At 51.8% G+C, this 10768-nt stretch overlaps 1 protein-coding gene across 6 annotated transcripts; it reads left to right on the forward strand.

Annotated features, from left to right (window-relative positions):
* Nucleotides 1-2274: 2274 nt before the first annotated feature.
* Nucleotides 2275-10418, forward strand: Ccnl2 (cyclin L2). 6 transcript variants are annotated; one of them, XM_047552461.1, is made up of 11 exons: nucleotides 2275-2608; nucleotides 2934-3008; nucleotides 3104-3213; nucleotides 3920-4040; nucleotides 5241-5305; nucleotides 7639-7738; nucleotides 7928-8032; nucleotides 8117-8258; nucleotides 8772-8880; nucleotides 8965-9051; nucleotides 9180-10418. In XM_047552461.1, the coding sequence occupies exons 1-11, from the start codon at nucleotides 2318-2320 to the stop codon at nucleotides 9625-9627; spliced, it is 1653 nt and encodes a 550-aa protein (XP_047408417.1). In that variant the 5' UTR covers nucleotides 2275-2317; the 3' UTR covers nucleotides 9628-10418. The 6 variants fall into 6 exon arrangements, 4 of the variants coding, with proteins under 4 accessions (XP_047408417.1, XP_047408432.1, XP_047408423.1 ...); XM_047552467.1 differs by having other exon boundaries at nucleotides 2278-2608; nucleotides 9273-10418; XR_007108723.1 differs by lacking the exons at nucleotides 7928-8032; nucleotides 8117-8258; nucleotides 8772-8880; nucleotides 8965-9051; nucleotides 9180-10418 and adding an exon at nucleotides 5820-5945 and having other exon boundaries at nucleotides 7639-7712.
* Nucleotides 10419-10768: the final 350 nt, after the last annotated feature.

Raw genomic sequence — 10768 nt, forward strand, 5'->3', positions numbered from 1 at the left:
AGGGCTTTTAACAGCACACACACTGCTCCCATAAATACAGGTATTTGTTTCTGACACACTCACTATCAGGAGTCACATCATAGCAGCATTGCCAGCTCCACACCACAGAAGTCTGCCCACTCCTCCCTGTTGTGAGGGATGTGTATCTAAGCTGATCAGGGCCAGGCCCAACCCATTGTCAGGAACCTGGTTCTACCCAGAGCCTTTGCCATCTCCATTTTGAGCAACTCATCTGTACACGTTCTCTGGCTCTAGTCTGCCCTCCTTTGTCTCCATTCTGGTCTCACTACTGCTTACTTCCCACCATAACTCGAGCTTTCACCAAAGCTGTTCCCTGGAACCAAAATTCCAACAGACATCATGACCCCAACAGTTTCACCCCTGTCTCCCCTTCCCTTCTGTACCAGGAAAGCCCTTGAATCCCCTTACCAATCACTGGCTGCTTGCTGGGGACTCACATTTATGTGGGCAGTGTACACCTGTGGATCAGGTCCACTTGTACTGCTGACCTTGGAGAGATATCCCTGCTCCCAAAGCACTCCTTTCTTCCCCTCTAAGTACAGCCATGTTGCCCTTTAGTGACACCATTCTTCATCTCATATCACCAGTTGCCTGGAAGTCATTCCATGTTCTTCCTTATACCCCATCCCCTTATGGAGCCAGTCAAGCCCTGACCATCTACCTCCTAGATATCTCTGATCTGTCCACTCTTGTCCATCCTCACTGAAGGCTAACATATATGGCTCACATTACAGCCTGAACCCCCATGAAGCCCTTTCTCCTGGGCTTTGTCCCCAGCTTAAGGATGGACACTGTACCTTAAGTATTTGGAAGCCAAGGGCCAGTTTCTATCTTTCCTGAGACATGAGTGTGGCACCTGGTCATGTGCACAAGTGCTGAATGGGTGTCATTCGTGAGTATACAGGTACTGAATAGGCAACGGGGTGTGGTGGCACAAAGGATTGATACTGTGGCTGAGCTGCCTTTATGCCCTTCACTCCAGTAAAGGAAGATGGGAATGTGGCAGACCACCGTGGCCCTGCTCCAGCTTAGGTTTCCTTTCATGCTGGTGCAAGTTTGGGTACCGCGGCCCTGTCCCTTGCATTAGGGCCTGATCTGACTGGCTGGAGTCATGGTTCAGAGGATAGGCAAGCAGCCCAAGCAGGACCAAGGAAGATCAAGGTCTGCTCTTTGCCTTGCCTGGACTGTGTGCAACGGTAGACAATAGAGGACAGACACACTCTAGTGCTGCCAGCTTTAGGGGTAGAGTGCGTGGGTGGATTGCAAGCATGTTGCCCAAAGCAGACCCAGAGCAGAAGAGAAACTGGGTCTCAGTTGACACTGCTTGAGCTGTGGAATAAGACAGTCCACACTTGGACTTGGGGGAGAGCCATTGGGAACCTCACTTGGAGCTGAGCAGACACAGGCAGCTCAAGTGTGAATTTACCCCACTTAGGAATATCCTACCCTCCAATCTACCCCCATCCCGCTTTGCCAGCATCTCTCTGGGCTTCCCCACCATTCTCCCATCCGGTTTCCTAACCCTGATGAAAATCTCCGTGTGACGACAGGTAATTAACACACCTGATGCTGCTCCACAGCGTCGCTAGGCAGACCCAAGATGGCCTGGAGGATCAATAGAGTCAAGACATAAATGCTTCACAAACGCTGTCTGTAGGGTCAAGTAAGCAAGCCCCTTCCCACCAGCGCTGGAACCTCAGGCCTCGCTTCCTTGCTACCCTGGGCGTGCACCTGCTCCGGGCGCTTCGTAGGGTCATCAAATCCGACATGTTCGGTTCCCTGTTACCCGCCACTTCCTGATGAGCTGAGGTTATGAGGTTTGTGAGGTCCAGGACCCACAGATGCATCGCGAACCTGAAGCCAGCAGGGTTGAGCACTGACTACCAGGCAACCGCCCCGCGTTAACTGGCACCGGCTCAGCGCACAGGGTCGCGCTCCGGGGACTGCAGGGGAAGGGTCGTCCCTCCCCAGCTCCCACCGAGATCCGCTTTCTGGACGCCACAGGCTCCCAAGGCGCGCGCCCTAAGACCCAGGCCTCTAGGAGCATCTGTCCTCTCAGGACAGACTCGCTTCCGGGTCGAGCCCGGCCGCGGAGGGTCCTGGGTAACGAGTCCGCTTCGCCCGCGCGAGTTCCGGCGTCGACGCCTGACGCGATGCTGACGGACAGGTCACGCAACCAATAGTCGTGAGGCGGCGACCGATAACAGCCAATGGCGTGGGGCAGGGCGGGGCGGCCGTGAGTGTCGCGAGGAGCCGCCCTGCCGGGAAGGGTCCCGAAAGGAGTCGGCGGCACAAAATGGCGGCGGCGGCGGCGGCGGCGGCCGGAGCTCCGGGGTCGGCGGTCCCCGCGGCCGCGGCCGGCACCCCGAGCTCGGGGGGCGCCGCGCCCGGGTCGCAGGGGGTGCTGATCGGGGACAGGCTGTACTCTGGCGTGCTTATCACCTTGGAGAACTGCCTGCTGCCCGACGACAAGCTCCGCTTCACGCCGTCCATGTCGAGCGGCCTGGACACCGACACGGAGACCGGCCTCCGCGTGGTGGGCTGCGAGCTCATCCAGGCGGCCGGCATCCTGCTCCGCCTGCCGCAGGTAAGGGCGCGGCCGCGAGCCTCGCGGTAACCGCCGGCCGGGAGGGGCCGGGCCTTTGTTGGCGGAACGGCCCGCGCCGCCGCCGACCCGGACCCGCGACCCCGCCGGGAGCCGGGCCCCCGTCCCCGGCGCCGCGCCCCAGGCCCCTGGCGCTCCCCAGCCGGGCCGCGAACCTCCCCAGGGCCAGGGCCCGGCGACCGCGGGAGCGCTGGGGTGCCGGAGAAGGTCTGCGTGTCTGGTCCTGAGGGGTCCCGCGCGACGGCGTGACTTTCAGTGCGAAGCTCTGGAGTCTGCGTTCAAAAGTGACGGAGGCTTCCCCGTCTAGGTGGCCATGGCTACGGGGCAGGTGCTGTTCCAGCGGTTCTTCTACACCAAGTCCTTCGTGAAGCATTCCATGGAGGTAGGCCTCCTCCCCTGCTGCCTGCCGCGCCGCCGCCTGGGCGCTGGGAGGCCTCAGGTGGGGACAGACCCCCGCGTCTCCGTGCTTCCTTTCAGCATGTGTCCATGGCCTGTGTGCACCTGGCGTCCAAGATAGAAGAGGCTCCGAGGAGAATTAGGGATGTCATCAATGTGTTTCATCGGCTCCGGCACCTGAGAGAAAAGAAGTGAGTCTTCTGGCCGGTGTGTCCACGCCTCTGACGGTTCCAGATGTGAGGCTGTCAGCCAGGATCCCTCAGGAGTGCAGGAGCGAGGTGCTGGCTCCTCCGTGGTCCTGCCTGCCAGAGCAGGGACTCCCATCCTCCCACAGCCAGCCTCCCAGGATGGAACCCAGGGGTGCCCTGCCACCAGCGACATCCCCAGGGTCTCACTCCGCTGCCCAGGCTGGTTTTGAACTTGTGATCTACCTCAGCCGCCCAGTTGGCTGGGATTACAGGCACTTGCCACTGTTCCCAGATGACCTATTAACCTTGAGTCAGAGGAAGTGCACTTAGCATCTGTGCGAGGAGATCCTTAGACCCTGTTACATTCAGGCAGTGTTTGTCTGTCTACCCGAATGTTATTTATCAAACAGGGTGAGGCAGGTTATAGAGAAGGAAGAAGTAGGTTGGCCCTGGAGTTTGAAGCCTGTTCTGTAATTCGTTAGTTGCAGCCAGTGTCTGTGTGGCGATGTTTATGTTAGATTCTCCCTCTAAGGAGGTGATAGTGTACCCTGAAAGACTTTTTTTTTTTTTTTTTTTTTGGCAGTGCTAGGGATCAAATTTATGGCCTCACACATGCTAGACAAGTGCTCTACCACAGAGCCACATCTGCAACTCTGAAACATCTTGTTCTGTTTAATCCTTATGTGGCCACGCTCTTTTCTCCTTGCAGGAAACCTGTGCCTCTTCTCCTAGATCAAGATTATGTCAACTTGAAGAACCAGATCATAAAGGCAGAAAGACGAGTCCTCAAGGAGCTGGGCTTCTGTGTCCACGTGAAGCACCCTCACAAGGTGGGTATGAGGTGGCTTTTGCCCCCACACTGCCTGAGCCTGAAGGCCTCGGAGATGACATGTGTCCCTGACTCAGTATTCCAGGTCGTGGCTGTAACCTCAAAGTGATTCTTCATACTTTAGCCCTCTTGTGCTATTAATTCTAGTTACATTTTGTAATCTTTGGAAATGGCATTTTTTAGGTTTGGGCTTTCAGAAAAATAGTGGTGAACTTGTGGAAATGAAATCTGTCAGCATACATTCTTATTTCCAAAAAGTTAGGTTTCTAAAGACACCTTAGTAATAGCCTTACTTTCTCTATGGGACAATGGGAAGAATTGTGAACCCCTCTGCTTCAAGATGAACTTAAGTTTTGCAACATGCATTGTGTAGTTAATAATGTGCTGTTGTACTTTAAGTTTATTCCAAGCACTGTAGGCATTTCATGTGCTATGCCTAAGCAAAAAAAATTGTTTAAAAAGATAACTATTGCCAGTTGTGATGGCGCACGCGTGTAATCCCAGTGACTCAGGAGGCTGAGGCAGGAGAATGACAAGTTCAAGACCAGCCTCTGCGACATAGTGAGGCCCTAAGCAACTTAGTGAGACCCTATCTCGAGATTTAAAAAAAAAAAAGGGGGCTGGGGATTTGACTCAGTGGTCGAGCAATTCCTGATACCCCTGCCCCAAAAAACAAAAAGAAAAGGAAAAAAGAAGATGACTGCTTACACTTTCAGTCTTACCAATTCTCATTGGTGAGTTTCACTGTAGTTTCTCTCTTGCATCTTTGACTTTCTGACATTTATTCAAATTCTCTTGGTAAATTATCCACCAACGACTTAAATGCTTTTCTTTTACTTGCTGGAAGTATTTTGTGCCCGTTGTGTATGTTGGCTGCTGGGGCACACTGATGCTTAGGGCAGGCCAGTCTCGCTGGCAGAAAAGGTGTGGCAACAAGAATGAACGTGGGCCGTAGGAGAGGTGCGGCCTTCTGTGCCACAGGGTGCAGCCGGTCCTCAGGTGCATGCGTGCTGCCCCGCTGCAGAAGCAGGCAGCAGGTGCACCCACAGGAGCTCCCCTCCAGCTGAGCCGTCTGCCGGATGTGACCAGGAGCCACCCCTGGGATCTAGCTTGAGGTTCTTTTGCTGCATGGACACCCACAAGATCTGAGTTCCCTACTCATGAGGTTCTTGGTAATAACTGCCTGACCCATATCTTCCAGATAATCGTTATGTACCTTCAGGTGTTAGAGTGTGAGCGTAACCAACACCTGGTCCAGACCGCATGGTGAGTTGACCTTCCTTGTCTCATGAGACCAGCAAGGGCAGTGCAGGAATGTTTACTTGAGGCACTTGGGCAGTGGGTAGTCGGTCCCATGACTTGGTTGTGGGCTGGTGTTGTCCCCATGCCCAGTGATCTGCCGTGTAAATGCCTGGCAGCCTCCCAAAATGACAGGCACTGGTGTAACGGTAGGTGGCCCATCCCTGCCCCTGGATTCCCTGTATTCCCCACCTTGAGGAGAGCAGTCAGTGGGCTTCCCCTGGGCACAGAGAATTTCCTGGGAACTGCATCCTGTGGGAGAAAGTGGGGAGAAAGTTTTGCAACAATTTCTGGGCTGGTTCTGATAGGCATAGGCTAGAGATGCATCCTGAAGCATCACTGTAGTGTTTGGGGTGTTCTGGCCCTTTTCCCCACAGAATTAAGTCTGTAGGGTCATATTGCTGACTGAATTGTCTGGTGCTGTGAGTGCTTTGCAGAGAACCCATTTTGACTTTTCTTTTCTGTACTCTTTCAATCAAAGGGTAGCCTCTGAGGGTAAGTGACTAAGACTTCTCCTCTGCTGTCCAAGCGCTTTGGTGCAGGGACAGCGGCCGTCTCCAGCCAACCCAGTGCAGGCTCTCCACCGAAGGCTGGCTCTAGACTGGTGGTATGCGTACGATAGTATAGTCATGGCCAACTGCTGCTTGTGGTTCTCTGACGATTGTGCTTCTTGTTGATCCTGTCGTGCTTTGGTAATTGTATCGATTAGAGTTGGTAACTGTCTCTTGACTTGGACTTTGTCCCTTTAAAACTGCTGTACCTGTACAATAAAGATGCAGTACCTTTCTCTAAAACCTCTGTGGGAAGCTGTAAGGGCTGAAATGACAATTGGCCGATGGGAATTGAGGCTGCTGGTGTGGGACTGTGCCATTACTTCTCCAGGCCCTGATGTTGCTCTTTGCAGCAGCTCAGCTGGACTCCCTTCAGGAAAGGTGTGCATCTTTAAATTATTCTTTGGACTCTTTACAAAATGTTGTAAATTATTTCAAATGTAGCAATAAGTTTATATGTTTTGAGGATTTCATTTGTTTTTTAGAACTTAAAACTTAATGGAATAGTGTCATTGTTTGAATACTGAAAATTTTTTATTAGAAACAAAATGTTTGCCAACTTCTGGGCTTTTCACCCATGGTCGCTCCTGGACCAGTGGCTATACTGCCGCCACACTGCCTTCCCTCTTGAACCCTGGAGCAAGCATCTCCAGACCAGCCGCCTCTCGTAGGCATCTGTGGAATTTATTGTTTAGCGTCTGAAAGGGTGTGGATGTTACCTTCTCCGGGGTTTATTGAGGGGAAAGATATCGGGTGGAAGGGTGCAGCCTGACACCAGGGTGCACTGTGCCATTATCAGGGCATGTTGGGCAGTAAATGTATGACTTCTTCAACTGTCTTCTCATGGAATTACTTATTTTTGCAATATTAATAAAACTAATATGAGGTTTGACTTTATAAGTTTTTGAGAAATATATCTAAAGGAAAACATTAAAAATATAGCCAGTTTTAAGCCTTTTTTTAAAATGCAAAGTTTTGTATTTTCATATCTTCTAAAGTATGATAAAGTTTTAAGAATGTACTTATTGTGTTGAAACTTTTAAGTATTTTTTAGTATTTTGTTGCTGCTGTCTGATTTTATGAATGTTCATTTCAAGACTCCTTGTTGAAATGGGACAGTTTGGAAACGGTCTTTGGTAAGCCCGAGAAGAGGACTCCCTCGGGCACTGGCCTCCTGCATGACGTTCCCATGCACCTGAACTGCACCAAGGGCCTTTCCCTTTTGCAAGTGGACTCCTTCGTGGAAGCTGTGGCTCGGTTATCTGGAGAAGGACCAGGCCGCAAGCACTCTCCGCGGGAAAGGAACGCAGGACAGCTTGTCTCAGCTGCGAGGCTTCGTGCTCAGCCCGTTCATTTGAGTTTGCATGTTTCTCTGCACTATGGATTTTGAGCATTTAGATTTCTTTAATCAAATACATTTTAACCACTAAGTAGTGTTTTCTTTCTGAGGCAATGTGCTTTGCATGATAGCAGGCCAAAAGCTGAGGGAAAAGTGAAGTTAAAGTCGGTTCTCGTTCATAGCAGCCCGTATTTCTGACATTCAGCCAGCTTTTTTTTCCCCTAGTAATTTCTCTTTCTGTCCTGTATTCAGAAAAAGCAGCTAAAATGTTCCTTCATTAACTCCTGGGATTCACAGGACTGCCTAGGTCTCACTCCCAGCAGTAGACCACGTAGAGGTGTAGCTGCCTTAGGTGATGCAGATGGCACTAGGATTGCTAGCACCACAACTCTTGCTGTGCTCGGTTTTAGGAACTACATGAACGACAGTCTTCGCACAGATGTCTTCGTACGGTTCCAGCCCGAGAGCATCGCCTGTGCCTGCATCTACCTCGCTGCCCGGACGCTAGAGGTCAGTGCACAGCTGCTCAGCGTGGCACTCTCCCCTTGGTAACATTGGTTTACCTGCTGAGCTGCTCTCATCTGTGCTAGAGCTGCTTGCTGCAGCTTGCTGCACCTTGCTGTGCTTAGTTGCCTTAAGAGTTTTGTTGACCTTGAAGTTGTTGAGAAAAGTGTGACCTGATGGCATTTGTGTTTACAGATCCCTTTGCCCAATCGTCCGCACTGGTTTCTTTTGTTTGGAGCAACTGAAGAAGAAATTCAAGAAATCTGCTTAAAAATCCTGCAGCTTTATACACGGAAAAAGGTTCTTTGGGGTGTTTTTATGTAACGTTCATCTGTGTTTGGCCAGGAGCATCTGGTTCTGAATAAAGGGATTATGGCTTTTTAGGTCGACTTGACACTTTTGGAAAGTGAAGTGGAAAAGAGAAAGCATGCTATTGAAGAGGCGAAGGCACAGGCTAGGGGCCTGCTGCCTGGGGGAGCCCCAGTGCTGGACAGCGCTTCAGGGTTCTCACCTGCCCCCAAGCTGGGTGAGTATGTTAGGTCGAGGCTCTGCTGCCCACAAGGGTAGAGCTGGTGAGCCTCCTGGGCCTTCATCTCGAGGGGCACTCCTGCCTTCCAGATTTCCCTGGAAATTGAGCCTGCAGTGGGTCTCGGCTGCACAGGTGCTGCAAGCCCTGCCGACCATCCGTGGTATCTTCAGTGAGATGGGACCCCAAAGGATTTTGTCTTGTTTTCATTAGCAAGGAACATGGGCAGCCTGAAGTGCTTTGGTTTACTCCACCTACCCATTTGTTGAAAATTCTATATCTATGACATAGATCATGGTGTCAGACCTTAGAGATAAGAGTGATGCTCACTGCCTAGTCCCTAAGGAAGAATGACCTGCATCTTCCTGGTACATGCTTAGCTTCCGAGTCCAGGCTGGAAGTTAGAATTTGTGTTTCCATCAGCCCCACAAAAGTGGCCTTATCTTGCTCTGCTAATGGGTTTCTTCCTGGAACATTTCTGTTTTGGTTTTTAACTTAAAATTGGTTTGGTAGAATCCCCCAAAGAAGGCAAAGGAAGTAAGCCTTCCCCACTGTCTGTGAAGAATGCCAAGAGGAAAGTGGAGGGCAGGAAGAAAGCTGAGGCCGACAGCCCCGTGAACGGGTGAGACACCCAGAGCTGCTCAGGTGGCCGCTGGTGGGGGGCAGAGATGCTGCTGGTGTGTAACTGCTCCACTCCTGTCTGCAGCTTGCCAAAGGCACGAGAGAGCCGGAGCAGGAGCCGTGAGCAGAGCTACTCGAGGTCTCCGTCACGGTCTGCTTCTCCTAAGAGGAGGTGCGTGCCTGGGGCTTGCCTATAGCCCTGTCGAGGGTGGGCCTTTCCCCAGGGTGGCAGGAGGTGATGGGCTGCCCCTTAAGACAGTGGCTCTTACCCTGAGGTTTCTTGTTTCTCTAAACCTGGAGGTCGCGCCTCTGTCAACCCCTCTGGGTGTGTCCTGGCCTGGCTGGGACAGGCAGTCACACGTGTGGTCCCAGGTGTGCTGTCCTTCCTCACAGAAAAAGCGACAGCGGCTCTACATCTGGCGGGTCCAAGTCACAGAGCCGCTCTCGGAGCCGGAGTGACTCCCCACCGAGGCAGGCACACCGAGGTGCGCCCTACAAAGGCTCCGAGGTGAGGGGCTCCCGGAAATCCAAGGATTGCAAGTACCCCACCCAGAAGCCACACAAGTCCCGGAGTCGGAGTTCATCTCGATCTCGAAGCCGCTCACGGGAACGGGCAGATAATTCTGGAAAATATAAGAAGAAAAGTCATTACTACAGAGATCAGCGGCGGGAGCGTTCAAGGTCATATGAGCGCACAGGCCATCGCTATGAGCGGGACCACCCTGGACACAGCAGGCATCGGAGGTGAGGTGGGTCCCTCATGGCCGTCATGGACCTTCCCATGGGGCGCGCGTGGCTCAAGTGGCCCTGTGGCCATGATAGTTTTTGGAAAACTTTTTTGACTCTGGACCTTGAGATGCACTTGGAAATGGATTTGAGGGGGTGGCGAGGTGCCCTTAGGGTGACCTGGGGCATGGCACACACCTGTCCCAGGTGAGGTTGTCCTCAGCTGGAGCCCTATGGGCAGCTCCAGGGGAAAGCAGAGGCACACATCCTGTTGGTGTGGCTGGGTGCTATCGACAAGCTGTTCCTTCACTCCCGTACTGATGCTCAATTACGTTAAGCCAAGAAAGATGATTTTTAGAACCTTTGCCTATATTAGGTTGTACTTATGTACATATTTTGCGGTGTTTCACAATGAGAAAATGGCCTTAATAGCCCTTTATTCTCTATCCACATTGTAAATAAACATGTGTTTAATACAAGGAAAGCTATGTATGAAAACTCAGAACTGGAATTCTGCCAGCTTAAAACTTGTGTAGAGAATTCTGATTTTTAAAATGTGAAGGTATTTAGGTCTGTGTTGAAAGTCGTATATTTTTATCTGTGCAATGCTGCGTGCTGGCCACCAGCTCCCAAATAGAGAAGTTTCCTATATATGCATTTTACGTGGTTGAATAAACAGTTCTCTTCTCAGGACACTTGGGATGTTACAGGCTTTTTAGGTTGTCATTCTGCTTGCTTGTGAGCTATTATGGCACGTCTGAGCTACCATCCCTGCTCCCTGCTGTCATTAAAGTGTTAGATTTTTGTACTGAGCCCCCTTGCACCTCCTGAAACTGTCTGCCCTTTGAAGTGAGATGGCAGGCTACTTTGGGTGTGGGGGCAAAGTGTAGGAGGAAGGTGTAAAGACAAGAAAGTACTGCAGTGCCCTGGAGCACGTCTCAGCACAGGACAGCCAGAATCGGCATCTGAAGGGCCTTCTTCCCAGAGCTGGGCCTTGCCGTGTGCAGGTGAGAAAGTTAGGCCTGGAGCCATTTCCTGTCCCTGAGGTGGATGGTGCTGTGTCCCATCTGGGCCTGTCATTTATCTGATTTTGGCTCTTCTGTCAGTGGTCACCTTCCTAGATCAGCACCTCAATTTCACACCAGGGTCCAGGGCCCGTTGGG

This window comes from Sciurus carolinensis, chromosome 1, assembly GCF_902686445.1.
Source record: "Sciurus carolinensis chromosome 1, mSciCar1.2, whole genome shotgun sequence".
Classification (NCBI taxonomy): Eukaryota; Metazoa; Chordata; class Mammalia; order Rodentia; family Sciuridae; genus Sciurus; species Sciurus carolinensis.